This window comes from Pavona decussata, unplaced genomic scaffold (genome assembly GCF_977016875.1).
Source record: "Pavona decussata unplaced genomic scaffold, jaPavDecu1.1 SCAFFOLD_143, whole genome shotgun sequence".
In the NCBI taxonomy this organism is placed as follows: Eukaryota; Metazoa; Cnidaria; class Anthozoa; order Scleractinia; family Agariciidae; genus Pavona; species Pavona decussata.
In genome coordinates this window covers 3,393,847-3,418,768 of record NW_028145556.1, presented here as the reverse complement: position 1 = coordinate 3,418,768, position 24,922 = coordinate 3,393,847, and the positions used below count along the sequence as shown (strand labels likewise).

The following is a 24,922-nucleotide window of genomic DNA, read 5'->3' as shown; positions in this document are numbered from 1 at the left end:
AGCGAGCCCTGAGGAGAAGTTGAATTAGCTAGGTACCAGTCTCTGTAAACCAGATTCAAAATGGCGGACATATGGCATTTTTCATTCTAACCCAAACACATTATCACACTTCGCCGTTCATTCTCCGTAGTCATGGTGTTTCAGTTTAGAAATGCTAGTTTCTTTCCACTTGTGTTGAGGCAGTCAAAGGATTTGTTTGCAAGGCAGTTCTGCTCACAGGAAAAGAAGTCAAGGATGACTGGGGTACGTTACTAAAGTTAAAATCATTATGATAGTAGAACAGCGTTCTTCAGAATTTAACATCACTGTTGTTTTTCTGCGTTCAATGGCATAAGTAATCAGTTAGTTAACAAGCCAGGTGGGATGTCACGTCAGCAGCTATTCTCTATGAAATGACATTAGTGTCGTCCCTCAATATATAACTTCAGTATTGGCCGGCGTGACTATCTGGCAGTAGAGCGGCCATATTATACAGTAGCCTCCCACGCAGTCATTATTAGGAGAGCCATGTTACACTCCTCCGGACAAAATAAATACAATTGCCCTGAAAACCACTTTGTGGGACGTTATCCTGTGCAGAGGCTAACAACATCAATCTTTATTTTCTTAATTTTTACCTATTTATAATTGGACTGGCCCGCAGCTAGCTAGTGTGTTAGTCTTGAACCATCAATTTGGCAATATCGTATTGGTAGTAACCTAACTCAGTTTCTGTAGCATCCATTGGCTACCCCCAGCAGTTTGTTGCCGGGTCATGTCACTTATGCACTTGGGTGATCACAGGTCACCAAAGCGTATGTGACGCAGGTTACCATGCAAGCGTGATTTAAGAGTTTGTATGGAGTTAAAATTAAATCGAAATTTAGACAACAATATTCCCACAAAACCCACAAAAAATATCATAAAGTCTGAAAAAGCTTACCCGGTGTGTTTTGCTGTGTTTTCAATGCTTCTCAGTGCTTCTAAACGCTGTTTAGAGCGGTTTATCTCTCAGCAACTAGTCCATGTTCACCACTGTATTATGTTAATGGTAGGTAGGAAACTAAAAGTCAAATTTGAATAAAGTTTGGCCCGTCATTTGAGGAGAACACTTCGAAAACCTCGCTGAAATTTGCTTGAAACTTAAGCACTCGCTTAACTGTCTCTCCATATGGCAAGAAGGATGATGAGCGGTCCTTCCTGGGCAGATAATTTTCGGCAAAGTTGATTTATGGAGACACAGGTCTTCGTTGAAAACAAAGTTCATTTCAAATTGGGTGTCATTTTTGCCACCGACAGAGCCGTGTCGCTGGAATGTTGGAACAAACTCACGGTCAAACCTAGGCATGAGTACTAAAATGTGCCCAGCCGGGGAAATCCACCGGAAGCCTTTGGCACGTAACAAACCACACAAAACCCCTCCCAGCTAAGTGCGGTTCTGTGCCAGCCAGCCGTGCTTGGCGTGACAGCAAGAAAGGTCTCTTGAGAATATGAATTGACTTTTGTATTATCAATTTTTTTTTTATGAACTGACTTCGCGATTTTCCAACTCGTAACTTACGAGTTGGCTTTTATTGAATAAAAGCTAACTGAAAGAAACTGAAAAATTGTATTCACCCTCTCCCAAAATCCTTGAATTTCACTAAGTTGTTGTTTTTGCCGAGAACGGCAACATTTTTTACACATGTGTAAGGTCATTGTTTTGCTCATTAAACCTTTTGTATTTCGAAGTTCTCATTACCGGCTTATTCATTGCGAGCAGGAGCGCAGGAAGGAAAAATAATCTGAGTCGTTTGAAAAGATCTGGGGATGCGTGTTTAGTCGTTTCGGTAGGTCACTGTCAATACAATCAAGTCTTAGTAGGAAGTTACATCCGCTGCAAGATGTAGTCACTTTCCGCGTGGATGAGCAAATATGTCGAGGTAATTCGGTATAAGTTGTATATTTATTTATATTCTCTTCTCACGTTAATGCGAACCTAGCTCGATTGTACCACCTTGCAGGCTAACTGATGAACAAAATAATGTTTTACGCGTTACTGGAAAAGGCCACAACAAGGCCGGCTGGCTGGTACAGAACTGCACTTAGCTGGGAGGGGGTGTGTGTGGTTTGTTACGTGCCAAAGGCTTCCCGTGGATTTCCCCGGCTGGGCACATTTTAGTACTCGTGCCTAGGTTTGACCTTGAGTTTGTTCCAACATTCCAGCGACACGGCTCTGTCGGTGGCAAAAATGGCACCCAATTTGAAATGAACTTTGTTTTCAACGAAGGCCTGCGTCTCCATAAATCAACTTCGCCGAAAATTATCTGCCCAGGAAGGACCGCACATCATCCTTCTTGCCATATGGAGAGACAGTTAAGCGAGTGCTTAAGTTTCAAGCAAATTTCAGCGAGGTTTTCGAAGTGTTCTCCTCAAATAACGGGCCAAATTTTATTCAAATTTGACTTTTAGTTTCCTACCTTTCCATTAACATAATACAGTGATGCACGTGGAACAGCTGCTGAGAGATAAACCGCTCTAAACAGCGTTTAGAAGCACTGAGAAGCATTGAAAACACAGCAAAACACACCGGGTAAGCTTTTTCAGACTTTATGATATTTTTTGTGGGTTTTGTGGGAATATTGTTGTCTAAATTTCGATTTAATTTTAACTCCATACAAACTCTTAAATCGCGCTTGCATGGTAACCTGTGTCACATACGCTTTGGTGACCTGTGGGGTGATCATGAAGAGAGACAATGTGGATCAAAGTTTCTTGCCTGAGAAAATGACAGTTACTATTATAGTACACAGATACCAACCTAGCCTCAAACAAAGACAAGCTTCAAACTGTGAGGTCCAAAACCTAACCACTAGCTTTTTTTGGCCTCTATCTGCACAGGCTACCCAATCTCCAGTAAGGATATTTTCTGGAATCCAACCAACAGGAACCATGCATATTGGAAACTACTTAGGAGCAATCAAGAACTGGGTTTCATTACAACTGGAAAGCAAAGATGCTGTTCTATACAGCATTGTAGACCTACACTCCATTACAATCCCTCAACATCCTGCCAATTTGCGGCAGAGCATCAGAAATATGGCAGTCTATCTGCTTGCTTGTGGAGTTGACCCAGAGAAAAGCATTCTCTTCCAGCAATCCCAGGTAGGATAAATAGCCTTGATTTAAACACGATAAGTCTTATATGCTAAAAGGTTTGTGGGGTCGTGTACAGTACAAAGTAAAGAAAGACTTACTAATAACAATGTTTTAGTGCCTAGAAAAAGTTTAATACTACTGACCTAATATATACAGTATTTACCTGTAAAAACTATCAAATAGAAATGAAATTGTCATCTTGATGCCTCGCAGTTGAGGCGGAAACTACATTAAATTAAAAATCATTAAAATAGTCTTTTGTTTTCAATCCATGCTCCAGTTCCATCTGCTTCAGCTATGAAATTTCATGTTCATTAAAGCTAGCGGTGTTCCATAAGGTAGAACCTCTGTACGCGAGCGAGTGGGATTATAACCTTAGAATTTCCCATGACCTAACAAATTATTGTTTCCATAGTTGAATATCTGTACTGTGAATAGGAAAATTCTAGGCAAAAGGTGGGGCTTCTCCTATATAAAATAGATAGCCAAATGTCATCTTAAATAATTTTTAGTAAAATTTCTCCAAGTTTCACTAGTGCAGAGTTTGCCTTTGAACACAATGGGATTACAGAAGGCTGATGAACTATTCTGCCCTGCATTAAATTATTTGTATGAAAAAGTTTTTTTTCTATTTGCTAACATTTTGTATCACTTTTTATTATATCTCTCAGTACGCGAGGTACGATTGGTCACTTTTGGGGGCCGACTATTTCACTGTACGGCCTACCAGTTCCTTTCCTGTTTGCCCAATTAACTCAGTCTATACTGGAAATTACGGATCCTCATTTTTTGTTGTTGATTTATGGCCCTTGTGCCTTGCGCTTGGGCCTTAAATCAGCTGGAAAAAACTCAGTCCGTAACTTACAGTACAGACCTCGAACTTGGTTAGTAAGAGGTATTTACATATTTGTCTATTTTAATTTATTGTATTAAGGTATGGCAGCATGCAGAGCTAGCTTGGATCTTGGGTTGCCTGGCTCCCACAGGGTTCTTAAACCGTATGCACCAGTGGAAGGTACAGTGTAGCATTAAAGCAATTCCAGTTATTTTATTGGCTAATAGCGGCCGTGGTATATGAGCTATTATAACATGCCTGAAAAATAGCGACCATGAAATTGTCTACTGGTTGCTCTTGTAAAGCGAAATTCAGGAAAATCTAACAATGTTTACACACCTCGTTGGCTATCTATCATCTCATATCTGATGTGTTCTTGTGGAATAATGATAATAATAATGTTATTATAGTAATAATAATAATAATTTTCAATTGATTATAATGTTGAATACACACTTACTTAGTTACAAGTAAAAACAATAGCTGTGCTTTTAACAAACAAGTTGGAAAAAAGGATTTTGTACAATAGGTTATGAGCAAAATTTAATGTAGGTCAAAGAATCCTTGGAAAGTGACATTCTCATATGGTCAGCATTGGGGGAGATTTTTTAGCATTGGGAGAGGTGCTGGACGACAATCTGCTTCAAAATAAATTATTGGTGACAAGCCCCTAACTCTAGTAACCTATCCCCTGTCCATGGTTAAAATCTATCTTGGTCATCTTCACATATTATTTTCTCTTCTTGTTTTGTTCTTTTTAGACTAAAGGAGGTGAAAACAAAGAAAAAAGTTGCTTAGGACTGTATTCATACCCTGTTTTAATGGCAGCTGATATTCTTTTATACAAGTAACTAAACACCGATTGTTGTTCAACTTTTTAACTTACTCAAAGATTGAAATATTTTTGTAAGTAAAGCTGGACGTAAATTAAGGTCACCTAATTTCTGTATTTTTAGAGCAACTCATGTTCCTATTGGTGATGATCAGCTGCAACACTTGGAGCTTGCCAGAGAACTCACTCGGCTGTTTAACAGCATGTACGGGAAACTGTTTCCTTCTCCTCAACCTATTCTAGGTAAAGCAGTGAATGGATTTGTTGCGGTTCATAATTTTTTTTGGTTTAAAAATTTTCAAACCAATAGACCATTTCCGAGTTGCTTTGAACCTCATTATGAAGCGAGGCTAAGTTCAAAGATTTTATGAAAATTAGTTTTTATTCATATGCAAACAAAACTAATTTTCATATGAAAAGTTTTGCACTTAGCCTAGCTTTTATAGTGAGGTTCACAGCAACTCGGAAATGGCCTGTTTGATTTTTATTTCCCTTTGTCTCAGCTATATGGTAATGAATTATCCACAAAGGAAAATGAAAAAATAAACTGGTTTGAAAAATTTCAGACCAAAAACAAAATTAAACTACAACCGATACATACATGGTGGAATGGAATTTGGCGACCATCAATAAATTATGGGCTGTTGATAATGGAGTGCAGGTTATTTCCAGGAATCCCTCTCTGCTGGGAATTCAATCCTGTATGGGTGGGGTTATTTATTTGGTGTCCATAATGGCAAGGGCTCTTCAAGGCAGCCCAGCCTAAGTCAAGTGTGAAGGGCAAAATATTTTGGAGAAATCTTTATTGGTCATAAGTTTAGCTAGAATAAAAGTTCATGCTTGGCCAAAGTGTAACTTTACATTGAGCGCTTTCCATTTTCATGGAAACGTTTCTGGTGGGAAAACAAATTCAGTGATCTTTTCTAAAGGAAACTTTTCAAGAAATACATGTATCGGAATGATTCAAATATCATGCAGTATAATTTTCTTCATGCTCCTTGATAAAATACACGGTTTGTTGCCCTACATTTCCATTGGAAAGGACTGTTCTATATGATTTACCCCATTGGAATCAGTTTTTCCATTCAAATGGAAAGCATTTTTAATTCTTTTCTGTTTGGTAGAAATTATTACCAGGTTTTCTATACCAAAGCACTTGACTAAGAAATTAAACATATTTTTTACTCCCAGGTAATTTTACACGGGTGATGAGCCTGCGTGATGCTTCCACAAAGATGAGCAAATCAGATCCACATGAAATGTCAAGGATTGACCTGTCAGATTCACCAGATGTCATTAAGAGCAAGATACAAAAGGCACTCACAGACTCAGAAAAGCACATCAGTTATGATCCACAAAAAAGACCAGAAATGTCAAATCTTATCAATATTTATGCTGAATTCAGTGGTTTGACAACACGGCAAGTGTGTGAGAAGTATCAAAACATGGAAAAATGCAAAGTAGCTTTCAAAGCGGACTTGTCAGAGATTATAGCATCTGAGTTAAGTTTTGTTCAAGATAACATTCACAGGATTCAACAGGATGTTGGCTATGTTGACAGTGTTCTAAGTAAGGGCGCTGATCAAGCACGAGACATCGCTGAAGTGAACTTGCAGGAGATTAAGAAAATGATTGGGCTGAGATGACAAGTTCTCTAAATGTGCAACCCTTATTGACCATTTTAAGAGCTCAGCTATGTGATCCTTCTTGAATCAGTCACTGTTGTCAATTTGCTTGGTAAACCATTCATAAGAAAGTGTGATGTTACAAATGTTTGAATTTTTGAAATTATGGGACTTATTAAGATGTTCACAAAGAGCATTATAAAAATGCCTACTTGCCAAAAATCACCTTATTGTAATTTGGAGTGAAATATTGGGACTTGTATGCTTTAAAGACATAAATCCTTCTAATTTTGTCTCTATTCTGAATGTTTAGAACAGAGACAAATTACAAGAATCTTTATAGGTTTGTCGGAGCGTAACAATACTAAAGGCCGGGCCAAATGAGAGCCGATAGTTACAAATAAACTATCGGCAACTATCGAGCGGGCTGCCAAATGAGACAAAACTAGCGGCGACTTTCGACAAAAATTTGAGCATGTTCAAACTCGATGAGAGCGGCCGATAGTGGGCGATAGTTAGGTGCCAAACGAGAGCAAGAATTTCAACTATCGGCCACTATCGTTTACTATCAGCTCTCGTTTGGCCTGGCCTTTATATCTCACCCCAAATTGCAATCAATATGCTGACTTTTGGCAAGTAGGCGTTTTTTATCATGCCCTTGGAAAATGTCTTAACAAATCACATAATTTTGGAAATTTAGCTTTTTTGACGTCATCACGTTAGCACTCTTAATAATAATAATAATAATAATAATAATAATAATAATGATAATGATAATGATAATGATAATAATAATAATAATAAATATAATAATAATAAAGCTCTTTATTGATTCCAAAAACAAACCTTTCGAGTACGAGCTGACCATTGACTATTAAATTAATGTTTTAGCGAGAAACTAACTAAAAGTAGTAAGAGTAGTAGTAGTAGCAGTAGAATACAGCGAGAGTACTGCAAAAATTGGGCCTAATTGCACCTTAACTTATCCGTAAGAGCCATAGCTGTGTAGCATCCGCGAAATCTGATAGATTTGTGTTATTTTAAGCATGTGCAAGGCTGCTGTTTAAGAAAACACTCACACAGCCCAAACTGTGAAATGTTAGTTAAGATGCCCAGAGCAATTTCTTGAGAACCTTAGAGCCTTTCTTAGCCTGCAAATGAAATTGAAACTGAATCCTATTTTGCAAGATGCATATGACCATAATGTACTACAAAACTTGAGAAATCCACATACAGTAAATGGGTACAACAATAAGTCAAATTATCATCAACAAAAAGACATCTTTATTTATTGAATAAAACAAAAATTTTCCTTTTTTATTTCTGGTTTTCTTCCACTCTATAAACATTGCTGTGTGACTAACAGAAATGTTAAAATACTTCTAATAATCCATGACTCCCTCAAAACTTAAAACCACAAAGGAGCTGCTCCTTTAGCTCCATCCTGCAGACCATGCATTTTTTTGGCAGGGAAATGTTTAAACGCCTTTTCAAAATGTATGTTTGGTTTTAGCGACGAGATTGGAGTGCTGACGTTTCAAACATTAGCCCTTTGTCACATTCGATTTGCAGATGATGAAAGGCTAAGACAGCACTCAAATCTCTTTACATTGGCCAAATTACCTTATATTCAACCATGTTGATATTTAAACTAAACATTTATTCTTTTCCCTACCAATGCAACATCACATTTTCTTCAGAAACTTAACCTCTTATCGATATGGTGTATTTTCAAAAATTGTAGACTCAATCACACCAACTTTTGGTCTGTTTTCCCTAAATCCAAAAATGATGCCTAAAGCACACAAAGATATTAATTGGTGCTGAACTGTCAAAAATATGCCTAGATGTCCAAAATGTTTTTTCCTGCACTACGGGCTTCTTCAGATGATAATGCATTCTGATCTGACCTAACTTATTCATTTTTGCAAAATAAAAAATTAATATAATTATCGTAAACAAAAACATCAAAGTAATACTTTTCTTGCTAATTATATCCTTGGCCTGACCTGCCTCTTGAGCATGTTTGTGCTAAAATCTCCTACCACAAGTCTGAATTTTTTACACTTAATGTTTTGTAGGCTCAATTACCAGCCCACGCTTACGGGCCCGAGGGGGCAGCAGAAATCGAGCCTAAATGTTTTGCTGTAGTCTGACAACATCAATGACTTGTGGCGGAAAGTTATACAAGAAAAAAAGGGGGCACTGATCATGAGTTCCAGGACCCAGTTGTTGAAAGCCCAATTAAGCTAATCCTGGGTTAACGTGAACATTGATTCAAGTTTAATTACTAATGAATAAAGTTTTGCTAAAAGTTTTTGGCCCTCAGTTTTGACGTCAACAATTCTTTACCATTAGCTTACAATTAGCTTTAAAGAATCTCCTTAGCGAGCTTGCTGAAAACCTTGGTCAGTGGATTAGCATTAATTTGCTTTCAAACAACTGGGTTCAGATTCTGGAGATCAGTCCACATGCTTTCCAAAATATGCTTTCCAAAGAGTTCACAAAAATTGTATTTGTGAACTTATGGGATTTAATGGAAAGTGCATCCAGAAAAAAAACCTAGTAGACATAATTATGTACTTATCACACATTCCTGAAATCTTGTTACAATTTGTGAATGCACATCTCTATAATTTGGTTCTTATGCCTGAATGACAGGATTTCTTTTAGTTGCTAAACAACTGACTATATCTAATGTAACATAACACATACTACTTGCTGTACACAGTACATTTATTTTCTTCTTCTCTCATCTACATTTATTAATTTATATTTGGTAATTTTGTCATTGTAATTGTTTTCATAGTTGCAGACAGCATGGCTTTTTTTTATGATTTGACTTTTGGTGTTGTAACAAATTAAATTATTTTTAAAAAACCATGCAGCTAGTAGAAAACAATACAATTTACTTATGAGAATAAAATGTGTATGCACAAGAAATAACTTAGCCATAACTATTAACAGAGACATTTAGATTCTAGTACGAGTACGAGTACGACTACGAGATTTTCCAATAGACAAAGAGTGCGCGCGCGTGAACCAGTGTCATTTTGGTGGGAAAACGAGATAGCTGTCATCATTTTACTACGAGTTTTTGTAAGAATCTCGTAGTGGCAAAAACGAGTCCTTGAAACGCAGGTGATCTTGTCTTTTTGGAAACACGAAAAGGCTTAACTATCATCATTCAAACTAACTGCGTCAAGTTCGTCGTTCGTAAAGATTGAAATGAAACTTTCTGTGAAATATCTGTTCTTAGTACTTTGCTAAAAATTAGAATTCAAAATCTCGTAGTCGTACTCGTACTCGTACTAGAATCTAAAGGTCTCTAATGACTGGTGTGTATTGTCATGATCGGTACTGACTCAGTGGTCGGCCCTGATGTCGCTTCATATCCTCCAGCTGTGATTTTAAGTTTTTGTGGAGCAGCAGAAGATTATCCTAAACAAAAGAATACAAAAAATGTCACTAATTAAAAGCAGTTAAAATGTCAAGGAAGACAAAAACCTTCCCTTCCTAATAATTTTGTTGTGTTCTTTCCCACGAATAGTGTTCATTTTGCAAAATATACATCTAGTAGAATTAAACACACAAACACTCTCATCACCAATATATCACCCATACCATCTCAATATTTTTTTAATGTTGAAGGTTTTTGGGAGGACTAAAATAAAGAAAAACTTTTTCAAGCTTCTTCAAAGGCAACACAGGAGAAAAGACAAGGAAAACATGAAATAGGGTAGGTAGGAAGGAAAGGAATGACAAAACGGTAACACACAACTATGTCAGTTGTGATTTGACTTTTGTTATTAGAGATTCAAAATCGTCATACAAGTCTTCAGATACTAGGATGTTAAATAGTACAATTTTGATTTTATTCTTGAATAATTTGAGTCATACCTAGGGCTTTGTTGGGAACTAATTCCATAGCTTCACACCGACCTTAGAGAAAGATTGTCTTTTTATTGTTGTTGACGGTAAAAAACTAATATTTGAAAAAAAACTTGGCACCAGTTATTTCTTTAAGGGTCAAACTGAAAAGCTTCAAAGAACTCTGGTCTTATAATAAACTGTAAAGATGAATTCCTCTTTAGCAAACTGTATGATTGTTAAAATGAAACAACACTCAATAACCTTTTCACTTGTCAGCATTGCAAACTCCTCCACATATTGTGCATTAATTTGCTGTTCCCTTTCATATTCTTCCAAGTCCCTCTCAAGGTCCAGCCTGCCACAAATGAATATATGGTAAGCTACATTGTTATATAGCCAAAGTTTTTCCTGCCAAAGCACACACATCATTGGCTAGTTCATAGTCACATGGCATCTAACAATAGAACTCTTTGGAATCAAAAGTAAGCTTAGCTACAAAATTCCAGAATGTTTTTAGATTTTCAGATGTTGAAAAGAATTTTAATACAAAGTCTGAAAATTTTTAAAAGAATTTAGCAAGTTCCAACATTTTTACAACTTTTAGAGCCAAAAAAAAAACCAACAACAAATGTAAAATGGTGAGATTTGTAAAATAAAACTTGAGATTTTTAGAACAGATTTGGAGATTATCCAAACAGATTTTTAGGCGATTTTTTCGGGATTACTGTACCTAAGCCTAGTCAAAAACCCATGAGCTTATAACATTGTGAAAACTATGATGTCAGAGGATAACAGTGAACTGTTTACCTTGAATGATAAACGTGTGTTTTAATTTCCTTGTTTAATGTTTTTGTTGTGCGTGAGTGGTTTCCAATTGAGTGTCGTAAAACCAAAATCAAAGTAATTATTACTCTGGCCAATCACAACAGATGTAAACAACACAACGAGCCAATCAGAATTTGAAGCAAGTGTACATGTAACTGGCACCAAGCGCGGGCGGCCAAAACAGGATTGGTTTTGGTTTGGATTCCCATTGGTTGATTCTAACAATAAGATGGCTCCTTATACGGTTCCAGAGCACAAATTAAAAAAAAAAAACACTTCAAGGAAAGATAATAATGTACTCTTATGTCTTACTATCAATGTCAGTTCCTCATAATCAAATTGCTTGTAATCTATCAGAAATCAACTTACTTTCTTTGAAGCATCATAGCCATTTCTGTTTGTATTTGGATATATTCGTTAGCAAGCTGATAAAGAAAGAAGACGACATGTATTCAGTATCTCTAATTTAAATAATTATTAGACACTGTAGACTAAAAAATAATTTCAGTCAGGAAGCTGTTTTCTTGAGTTTTTGTGCTGATTTCTGGAAAAAATGCTCAGTGATTAATGGCAATCAAATGGAAAGATAGTAATCACCAAAAATTACAGCATTGGTGCAATTCCTATTGATTACAAACATAACAGGCTGCCAGTTGCACAAAGTAGAATCAAGTTCCCCTTCTCGCAGTGATACAAGGTACAAAAAAATCTCAAAGCTTATTTCAGGGTATGTTACACCAGGGAATAATTGTTCACACAACTGGTGCTGTAACAAAATTGCAGGACAAGATGCACAAAATCACCTTATTTAAGTGTCAATGTATTTAGTGCATGCAGGACACTAATCCAGGATACATTCCAGATTGAATTGGAATTTAGAGGTGTTGGTTTTTGAGGAGAGGGGAAAACTGGAGAACCCAGAGAAAAATCTATCGAAGGAAGGATGAGAACTAACAACAACAACCTCAACCAACATATCACGCCAAGTCAAGGAAATGAACCTGAGCCACACTGGTAGGAGGTGAGTGCTCTAACCAATGCGCCATCCCCGCTCCCCCCCCCCCCCAAGAAAATTGCTAGACGCGTGTTACAACAGCACTTTTGGTGATTGCTGCAAATGAAATGAAAACTTAAAGGGGTAGTATCATGCGAATTTGATGTCATTTCAAAACCCAAAAATGTTTGTCTGACAACAGAAATGAAAAAGAAATCATCTAGTTTAGTTTAGTGTTATAAACTTTCACTTCAGTGCAATAAAACTGTTGATTAGTGCCTCTGGCCTGAGACAGAATAAGGTCAGAATGGATTGAAACTTGAAAAAAGTTAGGCTAATGTTTTACAAGTTCTCGCATTTTTGTTTCCAAAATGCGCTAGAACAGATCACAAGTTGTTTCTTTCAAGAATTGAGTTGATTTCTTTCCTCTCGTTGTTCAAGAATTATTTTGTAGCAAAGCGAAGGTCTAATTTCACTTTTTTTTTTTAACAAAAGCGGTTAAAAACCCCATGATACTTCCCCTTTAATGTATACAGCGTGAATAACACTTCCCATACCCTGCAATGTTCATTGTAAAGTTCTTGTGACTCTGGAATCAAAGGGTTTGGTGCAATGGGCTGTAGAGGAGATAATAAAAATTTCAATTATTAATGATCAGTTCTTACCTAAAATAAACTTTTTACGACTTTACAACTTTGTAAGGATTTAGAGAGGGATCATCATTTAGCCTAGATCTTGTCTCCAAAGGAAATTACATGAATTAACCAGAATAATTTCAAAAAAGGTTATAACTTGCTTTCTCCTTTATCACTGTACTTTACAATTAATTTGGTTTAGGCCAGTTAAACCTTTTAAGCCTGAACAGTGATCAGCATCAAATTTATGCTTGTGCTATCAATGCCTATGGAACCACTGAGACTATGAGAATTAAGGATATGATCATCCAAAGTGAATTTTCTGGATATTTTAATAACTTCTCGAAAGTACTTTTTATAGAAAAGTACAGGGGCAAGATGGGAGAAGTTGGTCTTTGATATTAGGTGTGAATGGGTTAATGGAAAACCACTGACATCAATCAAAAGAACACCAAGTTGACTGACATAACCTCATTTTGGAATAGACCCTACAGGGGGTTAAAGGCATCAAATACACATGTCTAACCTAATAATTATAAGTGTAAAGTACAAGCAAGTCCATTCAAGACACAGATGTTATTAATATTTACAATAAAGTAACTTCTTACCTGCAAATGAGTATCTAATGCTTGAAAAATGTTTGGAAACAAGGTGTGATCTACAAATCAAAGGAAGAAGTTACAGTATTGTGATAAAACAAACATTGTACAAGCAAGAAATAATCATCAGTCAGTTTGCTTTGATTGCATATTAATCTGCACTGGGTATTCTCCTTTGTGGATTTTCATGAAATGAACACAGTAATTTTGAAGGATTTAGAATTGCTGTGACCTCAACTTTACCTACAGCTGTAGAGCAGATCAATCAACATACATGTAGAGGATCAAGAAAGGTTTTGTCTTAAAAGTAATAATTAAAATTAACCAACCTGAGTGACAGGGGCAAACAAATTCCATCATTGTTACACTGAAGTAACAATTTAAAAAAATGAAACTAATTTGCAGTTAAAACAATGGAATTGCATAGCTAGGCCCTTCAGATGACCCTCCATTTACCTAGTTCAGGTCTTCTTGGCAGTGGGTATTCTTTCTCCCCACTGTACTTTCGTTCTGGAGATGACACTGATCTGTTCATCGGGTAAGGTGGATGATGTGAACGTGTACTGCTCACAGGCCAACTTGTCTTTCTGTCAGCATACGGGCTGCTTGTTGCTGAACTGGACTGACTGGAAAATCCAGTGCGGGATCCTTGTGACGGCGTAGAATGCCCACTAGAGATCTCGTGTACTCTGTTACCAAGTTCGTGAGGTTCAAGATCGTTTTGAAGGGCCTGTCGTAGTTCCTCTATGTTCAGCCCATGGTCATCATCTGGAGGTCTGTGAAAATCAGACACGGGAGTATTCCTTGGCACTGAAGGAACAGTGGTTGGCGTAGGCATCTGTATTGGAGTAGTGCTGGATAGTGGGAAATTGTAGTTAGAGACTGGAGGGTACATTGCATTTGGATGATAAGGCCCCTGCTGGCTATAACTGGGAGGAACAGGACTGGGAGTTCTGTAGGGCGACGTTGCACCCCCAGGAAAGCCAGCACCAGGAGTCTCGGAATAGGTAACAGAGCTTCCAGGTGGGTAATAGGGTGGTTGGGGCATTACTCCTGGCTGGATCTCTGCAGGGTAACCAGGATAGTATCCAGCGCTGACGGCAGGGCTTGTCGAACGAGCAGGGTTAACAGGCTGAAGAGACAGTCTGGGGTCCCTTGATGTTGGTACTGGACTCACAGCAGATGTTAATAATGGAGGAGTTGCTGTCAGTTTGGGACTGGGACTCGATGTTGCAGCAACAATTTTGATTGGCTGGAAACTCATTGCAGGGTGTGGCCCAGGGATAGGGCTGATTGGACGGAGAACAGGAACAGTTCCCGGCTTGGGGCAGGATGACGGCGACCCTCCTGAGTCTGATGGCTGACGAAAGAACTGTGCAGTTGGACTTTTGTTGTCAACTGAGATCGTAATGGTGGGAGATACTGGTTCATCAGCAGGAGGGGCGTCGTCAAAAGACTTTTCTTCTTCCAGATCTTCTGGAACTGGAGTTTCATCCTCCTCTTTGTCTTCCTCATCAGGTTCATAAAACCCCTGCTGTTCACCATCGCTTTCACTAGAAGGTTGGCTTTTCACACCAATCACTGTGTCACTTAGCGTGCTTCCTTGTGTTGCTGTTTCTGGATTGTGTGCACCCAGAATAGGACTCAGCAGAGACATGCTTGAACTAGTGGTGCTGTCATCACTGCTCGGTGGACCAGCGGGAAAAACAAGGCAAGTGTCTGAACCTGGAAAGAACTGCCAGGAAGGAGAAACTGTTATGACGTACAAAAGTTTGGATTCTGCATGATCTACAGAACTGCTTACTAAGAAGGTTAGACCATGTAAATGAAAAATTGTAAATTAACTTAGTCTGTGTTGAGGTTAAGCTTGGTTCAGACATGAGATGACAACATGGTCACACAAGCATTAAAGACAAGACAGTGTATATTAGTATATACCACACAAGTGAATAGTACTTTTTGCGCATGGTGATTGGCTAGCTCGGAGGTGATAAGCCAAGTACTATTCACCTCCGACATCCGAAGAGAAACATGATGGCTTCCCGTTTCGCTACAGTTACTCTTAAACGAGGCAGCTGTTAAAAAAATTACATAAATGGCAACAAAGTTTGGTTGACGGCATTAAATGGTAAGTTATTTAATCTTTTCAACCTCATATTCTAAGGCGAAAAATGAAAATACAATCCCTTGTTTACGAAAACTGCCAAGCACTAAGTACGCAAAAAATACAAGTTTCTATATTAGAAGGCACCTTCCTTAAACATGGCCTCACCTGCACCAGATGCTGAAGAATGTGAGCAATTCTTGTGAAGGATGGCCTTTTGGATGGTTCTTTATCCCAGCAACTGCAGATTTATTAAAAAAATTAATGCATTTAAAAATTAAAACAAATTATGAAACTATGTACTAGTGGAACCCACATGTCAGTAGATGGTGTAACATCAAGCTGGGATGGAAGGTTCTCCTTAGTGATAGAAGACAACAAATAAAATTAATAAATTAAAACAAAAAAAACATTTCACACTATCCAACTACATCCAAACTATAATTATGATTAATTGTGGCACATCTAGAGCAGTACATGTATTACACCAACAAAGATGTTTTCTTGAGGGACATAACACTTCATTGTTGCGCAAGCTTTTCAGAGCAGTTTATTACCTTGTCATCAAATCTTCAATTGGTTTTGGAATTCCTGCTATTAATGGTGGTCTGGTTCCTGCAAAAAAAGTAAAAACATGTTAATGGTATAGAAGTGAGGGTTAACTTTATCTTAATTCATGAAGAGAGCAAAAACAAGATGAGATAGGAATTATTTCTTCAGATTTGCAATCGGTGTTAGTAAAACTGTGGAATGATTTGCCAAAAGAAATATTCAAAAGAGTACTTAGCCAACTACAGTACACTGTACATGGGAAAAGAAAATAACTAATATATTGGAAAATTAATGCGGCCATGTCATGTGAACAATAAAATGCCCCACCAAACTGTTGTCAGATAAGTTTTAGTTCCAGTAACAGGGTTTTGTAGTGTTTGCTTTTATTTAATATTATTAATTTTAACAAGATGCCTGCTATACTGGCATTACGCGTGATGCTGGGGCTGATTCATTTATTCCAACTGTATGCTTCGCCAATTGATAAAACTATCCTTGCTAATGGAATAGTTTGAGTCACGACGATCGCGTTACGTTATTTACCTTGTGTTACGCGACTCAGACTATTACCGGAAATGTGTGAAATTCCATTACGATAATGTAAGCTTTTCAATGACCTCTTTTTAGTCTCGCGTCGTGGTCTAAGACTGTCAAACAAAGCACGATTCCTTCGCCAGGAACTCACCGATTTCCACCGTTTTAGATGTCGGGTGCTTCTTAAAAGTTATTCTTTCGATTCACCGCTTCAAAATGGTGAAATTTCCGTTTGAAAACGGCACACTTGAGTTCAGAACATGTTAACAATATGGCGCGACAATTTAATCCGTCCTTAATAAATATATCAAATGATGCGTTGACGTCACACCGGTAGGGTTGAGTGGGTCCCCTCCTTCGCGATTAAAGCGACAAGAATGGATGTTGATTGGCCTGCTGTTGTTGAAGACAATCAGAACATTACATCCCGAGTAGGAGAGGGGAGAGTTTAATGAATAAATTAATGTACCGATTTGTGACTACGAGGAAGAAAAAAAAAAAAAAGAAATCGACCCGTTTTTAGACACGGTATGCCCCTTCAGGGCATCCCGCGTAACAAGGTATGGAAGTTCAAATTCACCACAGACATTTTCTTCCCCATTCCCTTTTTTACAGGCTGAACAGAATTAATGCTAATAAAAATAAAATTCATGACTGGATATACCCACCATTGTGAACAGCCCACATAATTCTGAAAGCATTAAATCCTGACATGTCCTCATATGGCTTCCGGCGGGTCACCATCTCCCAAAGAATTATGCCAAAACTAGGACAGTTGCAAAACAACACAAGTCACTAATTGAATTATTAAAATTAGCTGAACCTTACAGTTGTACATTGACATTTTACATCACCAAACTGTAAACAAGTCCAGTTAAATAGCCATCCATTCATATTCATTTTATTTTATTTTATGCACTTAAAATTTAAGGTTGTACAGGGTACATATTCTGGCATTTGCACACATACATGTATAATTAATTACCTTTGAAGCATGGAACAAGAAAGGTTAAAACAACCCAATTTAAAACACCAACTTGACATTGATTTGCAAAACAAGTATATAAATCAATTTCACTGGAATAGCCAAGAATAAGAAAAAAACGTTATTAACAGTACTGCTGTGATCAAATTTCATCATAATTATATTGAAAATACTTTTTGACACGATAGCATTTCAAGAGAGCACAAACGTGTTGTGAACAAAACTAAAGGACATTTGTGGGCTATTGACATAACTCCTAGCATTACTTGAAACACTCTTGCCCCAAATCAAACCATTTTAAGTACTCTGCTCTTAAAATTCTACACAAAAAAAAAACCACCAAATGAATATTTTTATTTATTTATTTGCAATACAAAGAGATGCTTCCAATAATACATTAATAATAGCATGAGCATACAATGGCAGTACCTGAAAACGTCACATTTTTCAGTGTAGTTATTGCCTGTGGAAAATGATAAAACAAATAAGAAAACAAAGTTACGTACCATTAAGACAATAATTATTATTATTGTTACCATAGAGTCTAAAAGTTTGTAATGTTAGTAATTACAGTGTGTAAGCATCTCTGCAATCAATATATTATAATAATTAATTAACCAATTTCATGAATTTATCACAGCAAGGAACATGTCACTTGTCCAAGTTGCAGTGTTCCCACTTAAAGGGGAAGTATCACGCAAATTTGCTGTCATTTCAAAACCAAAAAATGTTTGTCTGTCAGCAGAAACAAAGAAATAATTGTCAAGTTTGTTATAAATAATCACCCCAGTGCAATAAAAATGTCGATTAGTGCCTTTGGCCAGAGGCAGAGTAGGCCAATATGGATTGAAACTTGAAAAATGTTAGCAGCTTATGTTTTTCAAGTTCTCGCATTTTTGTTTCCAAAATGCGCTAGAACAGACCACAAGTTGTTCCTTTCAAGAATTGAGTTGATTTCTTTCCTCTCGTCATTCTAGAATTATTTGGCAGCTGATTGAGGGTCTTGTTTCATCATTTTTAACAAAAGATACCAAAAACCCCATGATACTTCCCCTTTAATAGCCTGTTGCTGTGATCATTCTGACCTTCAAACACCTCCGGAGCCATCCATGCAGCACTGCCTTTGTTGTTCGTCATGTAGGTTTTCATATCACATGCTGTTCCAAAGTCGCAGATCTTTATAACAGTTCCACATCTTGTTAGCAACAGACTGCAAGAAAAGACAGCTAGTTTTAGTCAAGAATGGTTTCTTGAATCAGCTGGGCTGGGTTGTTCGAAAGCCTAATGCTAATCCACGATTAAAAGTTAACCAAGGTTTTCAACTCGCTCAAAGCTCACTTTAATCTACAGCTGTTAGTAATTGTAAAGAAAAGTCTAAGGCAAAACTGAGGGACGAAAAAACTTTTGGACGAATCCTTAAGGATTAGTAAATATACTTGAATCAAAGTTCCCGTTAATCCAGGATAAGCTTAATCGGGCTTTGAACAACCCGGCCCTGAATTCCAAATGAAGGGACCAAGACTTGCACAAGCTTCCCAGCAGTTCAGCAGTTGAAGAATCTAACTACAGTCAAACCCCGCCTTACGACCTCCTCGTCAATACAACCACCTCGTTATTACGGCCACTCTTTTGTGCCCCGAACGAATTGAAAGTCCAGTCATTTCCTTAGTTTTACGACCTCATTAATCCGACCACCCCGTTATTCAAACACATTTTCATGGCCCGAAGTTGGTCGCATTAACGGGGTTCCACTGTATAGGGTTTGTACCCTTTTTCCAAAAAAAACTTTCCAGGATCTATAGTGCACATAATTTAAGTATTTTTCAGTTGTTGGATTGTCCCATCTGGCTACTCCTCAAAATTATGTCTTTCAAGAAAACTTTTGTTCTTACAGTCAGCTGGTCTACAATCCCAACAGATTTTACCAAATTTTACAAGCAGATGTAGATTTGGATAACTATTCTTACTTTGGTGGCTTGAGGTCTCTGTGAATTATTCCTTTGGGTTTGATTCCATGTAAATATTCCACACCTCTTGCACACTGCAGAGCCCAGTTCATAACATGTGAGGATGTGTAGATTGGCGCAGGTCGTGTAGGATGTGTCCAGTGAAGTACTTATGATACCAAGGAAGAAAAAAACACAAATTATCAGAAACACTTAGTTGTATAATTCCGTAGCTTGTTTCTGCAATGACATTGGCAAAAGTTACTCTTGCCTGAAAATAACAGACAGCATTTGTAGCACAAATTTTATTCCTACCAATAGGATATCTAAGAACAATCCCAAAAATCATGTTCTGTACACTGATCAGTAATACTTCCTTGGTTGGTGATTCTTACCATTTCCAAATGTTTTGATGAGATGGGAGGAAGGAGGAAGAGAGAGAGAGAGATAAGACTGGAAAATGGAAACTGGAGAGGGGAACGAAGTTAAAAAAGCTGAAGAAAAGAGTGATTCACGAGACAAGGGGAAGCATGGAACATGGGAAACATGCACAATATTATACAAATTAAGCAAAAGGACAAAGAGCCTGGAGGCCTTTAAGGAACGGAGGGGTCCCAGGAGTAAAGATTCTCGTCATTATGAAAGGCCAACCCTCTGCACCTCTTTCCTCCTTCAGAGCCAGCAGAGTTTGTGTTCTGATCAGTATTTGATTAGGAGGGACCAAATTTAACTTAGCAGGGACCACATGATAGATTCACTCTCACCCTTTCGTATACAGTGTCAACATAGGCTAGATGAAGCATTATAATAAGGAAGTAATGGTCCTTGCACCTCTGCTCTAACAAAAACCCTGAGCCACGGATGTAATTAAGGAAAACTTCAGCAGGCTTATTTATTTAATAAACCCAGCCGGCCCTTTTGGACTGTGCACCTTTACAATTTGTCTCCAGTATTTGTGTCCTGTTGAAATTTCAGGTGGTGATAAAATGTCTTTCAGATGGTGAAATTCACCGGTAGTCGACAGAGCAGAGCACTAAAAGCCCATTTGTGTACTCATAAAAGAGACAGAATTTAAAAAATAATCAGAGAGCAAGACTCGGCACCAACATCTGACAACAGTGCAATACAATGTGTTTAAAACTTGACTCACAGTCCTGAAGACATTTTTTCAAGTTGTCAAAACTTGTGTCATCAGCAACATCCCTTATAAAAAATACTCCCACACTGATGATTATACAATAGACTACTGACAGAGATATCAACTTACGACTATAGAGTGATCCTCCTTCTGCATACTCCATAACAAGACACACCTGAATATTATAGAATAAAGTACTAAGGGTGTGCTTGAATTGATGAGTACTACATAAGTATAGGTCAATATGGCCAACACTACTGGTACAAAGTTTGTCAAAACCTTAATAACTTATAAAAATATCATAAACAATGGTTTCTTGGGAAGCTCAAATCATGACTGAAAGATAAATAAATTTGGGTGAAGTGAATGCGTCATCCATTTTAAACAGAGTAACTTCTTGTTCAATACTGCATTGTTCAGAAAGTATCATTACCCCTCCGATACAAGGTTTTTCAAATTTGTAAACTCCAATCCTCTGGAAACGCTAACATCCAGCTTCATTCTTTCCTATAATTTTAAACCTTTCCTTCCCCTTGGATTATCCAGTGACCTTCCATGGAGGTAGAGGTAACAGGGGGAGGGGGTAGGGACGTGTACTGCTTGCATGTGTTGTGTTTTTGGTTTGAAACTTTTAAACCTGTTTGATTTTTACTGTACATGACGATTGTTGGAGATTATGGTTACTATAATGGATCAGAGGCAAACAAATTATAATAGAAATTAAACTGACTCAAATTCTTTCAGAACACAAACAATATAAACCACTTTTGTATAATGACTTGATCATATTTGACAAGGTGTCTGCATGGGAGTAAAAACGTTGGAAAAGTGACAAAGATTGCTGATTGTTACTGAATCCATGTGAACCATTATCCAGGCCAGCTATGACTCCAATGATAAGGATGAAATTGATGGAGATGAAATCTTATGACAGCAACAACAATGACCATGATGCGGGAAGGAGCAAAAGACAGCAAGGAGCACACTGATGAGAACATAGATGATGATGATGATGATGATGATGATAATGACGACAATGACAACAAAGACGATGATGATCATAATCATTATCACGACAGAGGGAGGGGAATGAGGAAAAGGACAACACTGATAATCAAGATGACAAGAAGCATGTGGTATTATTTTGAATTTCATAATAACACTGAATTAGTCTATCAAAATAACTTACTGGATCTTGTGTTGTACAGGCACCATAGAGCTTGATAATATATTCATGGCTGATCCGAGACAACTGTTGTACCTGTTGCCAAAGAATAAAAAGTCTGAGTGACATTTAATAACTTAACTGAAAATAAATGCTGCAGTCACAAACACACATCACGGTGAACGGCATACGTGAAAATAGAAAGCTCTTACCTCAACAATAAAAGCCTTTTTCTCTGCCTCAGTTTCAATGGTCTTTACAGCAACAATAAACTTCTTCCTCCACAGTGCTTTAGAAACAACTCCAAATGCACCTCTTCCAACAGTCTTTGAAGAAAGAAAATAAAGAAAACACATTTACCTATAGCTCAACCCTTTCTGACTTTCTGGCAAAAGTCTGACAACAGTGTAATTAACCACAATAATTTCGTCAACATCTGACCCCTGTAAGATCATGGGACACTTAATTTACTGACACATCATGTCAGACACACCTTGATGCCAATAAGTCCTGGTAATGTACAAAGTTGAACATGGTTTTTGAACACTCCTGTGAAACCCATCTCAATAAGGACAGTGCCTGCTAATACCAAAGTATTTTTGTGCGGTTTATGACTTTGTGGGAAAAGCAGATCTAAGCAAGGACTGTAGAAATCCAAAATGAAAATTGGGGGGAACCATGCATTTTTTAGAGATAATTATAAAGTAACAATTCTTCTAAAAAGCAGTAAAATACAAAGCAATGTATGGGTTTTTTTTTTTTTTTTAAATAAGTGAAGCTTTATTATCTTTGAAAAATGCGGGTTACCCCCAATTTTCTTTTTGGATACCAGAAGCACTTGCTAAGTTCTGTTTTCCTTGAATAGTTTTAAACCATGTAAAAATATCTCTGTATTAGTAGCCCCCACCCATAGGAAACCGTGTATCCCGAGATTCGTAGAACGTATGCGCAGTAACAATAGTAGGCACCGTCCTTATTAAGTGACTGAAAGTGTGGCCTGTAATCTCTATCTTGACATGGTACTGAACTTTTCTGAGGCCTTTGATTTGGACCCACAACAATGCTTAGTATGCTTACCAGTATTTTAAACAGTTGTAAATAATAAATTAATGTTTTAATTTATTTTATTATCAGGAGATAAACTAGAAAAGGATAACCTTTTTTATCTCCTTTTCACTTTCCTACAGATTTGTGAATAAACAGTTATTATTATAATAAATTATTATTATTATTATTATTATTATTATTATTATTATTAATTTCATCTTGACTAAATTAGAATCATTGACATTATGGTATTTGAAGTATCTGAATTGCTGGGTAGTCTTGGCTCGTTGCATGGTATCAATCTCTGCTTGTGAATATTAGAGTATCCTCTTATTCAAATGTGAAATTAGGCGTGTCTCAAGAACTGTTCTTGGTACATTGATGTTTCTACTGTACATGTACTTTTAATGATGATATTGCCGACAATGTGAACATATGTATTGCCAATGATGCTGTCCTCTATGGTTTAATTAATAGTCAGAGCAATTGTTTCTTAAAAACAGAATATAGTTAAGAAACAAATGATATATCTTAACTAAAGAGGGATTTGTAAAGCTAGCCAGGGGCATAACTACAGAATACAGGGGTGCCACTTTTGAAGGCATTTTGTCTTCAGTGCTTTGATTGCTTTGGCAGTGGATGAAAATAAGAGGATTACTTTATTTAGCGTCGAGCCATGTATTTTTGAGCTCGTGTACCTTGTTTGTCTTGGCACTGGAAGAATTAAGAGCAACAATATATCTCGCAGCTCATTTGACTCAGCAGAGTCAAATGACCCTGAAGTCTGTAGTTTACCAAAATTTTAAGCCTACTAAACCCGCAATAAGCTTATTAAAGTTAATTTATGTATCAGTCAATTCCAAGCGCGATCATCCCCCCCCCGGGCAACCCCCGGGCATTTGACCCCTGTTCGGCTCCACATAGTGGGGCATTTGACGCGAATAGAAACCCGACCCATCGGGCATTTGACCCGTCGAAAAAATGCTGGTCAGCGGTCGCATAAATTGTCGGAATGCTTTATTCACAGCCAGAATTTACTCGTATATTTTGCGTCAAACAGTTTTTAATGTAGTAAGCCATTTAATACTACCATAGAGAAGCGTTCCAACAAATATATCTGAGATTGTTTTTGGCATGGCGGGGTTACATATTGCTCTTCGCTTCTCATTTTCAGTGGTATGTCCAAGTTCCCTCAAGCTTCGTTCTCCCTTTGCTCGGCGTTCGAAGCTCGACTTGTTGGCATGTCTAGGTTTCATAACATATTGTTTTTTATCATTGTTCTTGTTATCACACGTATTAGCAAACTTCATGTACATTAAATATAAAAGAAAAGCGAGTATCGGTACATATATCGTTGAACTCTCTGTTAGTTGAGTTTCATATGTGATGTTATGCATTATCTTTAATAATAAATTGTTTTAAATTTATTAATGTATGAATTTCGTTGATTTTTATATAAACAGAGCTAGCAAATACAAAAAAAAAAAAAAAAAAACCAACACGATGACTTTTCAGCCCCAACCAGTGGGGCATTTGACCTAGAAATCGGCCCATATAGAGGGGAATTTGATCAGGCATTTTTAAAAAAGTCAAATGCCCGGGGGTTTGCCCGGGGGGGGGATGATCGCTTTTGGAATTGACCCAGACATTACCTCTATATTTTCCAGCTCAGAGCTGTCAATTTCTTCAACGAATCCGGGCGGTGAATCGGGTTGTAGGTCGTCGTCCTCGTCCATTTCAAACACCTTTAAGACCGCCTTCGAGCAACAAGCTTTGGTAATCAACACACAGTGTGAATGTTTTCCGATGCTTTAAGCAAAAAAGTTGAATTGATTATAGTCCCGGACGGAAACAGTGAACTTATTAAAGTTGCATTTCCGATATAATTTTGTACTGCTAAACAAATTGTCGAAAACTGCCTGAAAACAGTTCAGTTTGACAAAATGATCTAACAATTGTCTTTTCCAAGCTTTCGGTATTTGCTGCGTCCTTTGTTTCACCAAAAAAGTATCATTCTCAGACAGGAAAACCGCGAGGAAGATCTTGAGCACTCTCATGTGACCGCCGCCATGTTTTGTTTCAATCAAAAACGAAACATATCCCATGATGCCATACG

The 24,922-nt window shown here is 37.4% G+C and overlaps 2 protein-coding genes across 3 annotated transcripts; one reads left to right on the top strand and one right to left on the bottom strand.

Annotated features, from left to right (window-relative positions):
* Positions 1 to 34: 34 nt before the first annotated feature.
* On the top strand, positions 35 to 8,162 carry LOC146466632 (tryptophan--tRNA ligase, mitochondrial-like). Of its 2 annotated transcripts, none has more exons than XM_085127341.1 (6): positions 35 to 243; positions 2,860 to 3,123; positions 4,052 to 4,132; positions 4,714 to 4,799; positions 4,909 to 5,027; positions 5,976 to 8,162. In XM_085127341.1, exons 1-6 carry the CDS (start codon positions 133 to 135, stop codon positions 6,428 to 6,430), a joined length of 1,116 nt encoding a protein of 371 aa, XP_084983467.1. In that variant the 5' UTR covers positions 35 to 132; the 3' UTR covers positions 6,431 to 8,162. The 2 variants fall into 2 exon arrangements, with proteins under 2 accessions (XP_084983467.1, XP_084983468.1); XM_085127342.1 differs by having other exon boundaries at positions 109 to 243; positions 2,906 to 3,123.
* On the bottom strand, positions 7,666 to 24,891 carry LOC146466631 (uncharacterized). Its single transcript, XM_085127339.1, has 16 exons — positions 24,459 to 24,891; positions 21,972 to 22,085; positions 21,784 to 21,855; positions 20,724 to 20,769; positions 19,478 to 19,625; positions 18,596 to 18,720; positions 17,940 to 17,973; positions 17,194 to 17,291; positions 15,997 to 16,054; positions 15,608 to 15,680; positions 13,792 to 15,070; positions 13,345 to 13,394; positions 12,659 to 12,718; positions 11,477 to 11,532; positions 10,544 to 10,637; positions 7,666 to 9,850 (listed from the first exon to the last, which is right to left on the bottom strand). Exons 1-16 carry the CDS (start codon positions 24,540 to 24,542, stop codon positions 9,758 to 9,760), a joined length of 2,484 nt encoding a protein of 827 aa, XP_084983465.1. The 5' UTR covers positions 24,543 to 24,891; the 3' UTR covers positions 7,666 to 9,757.
* Between the last annotated feature and the right edge of the window lie 31 nt (positions 24,892 to 24,922).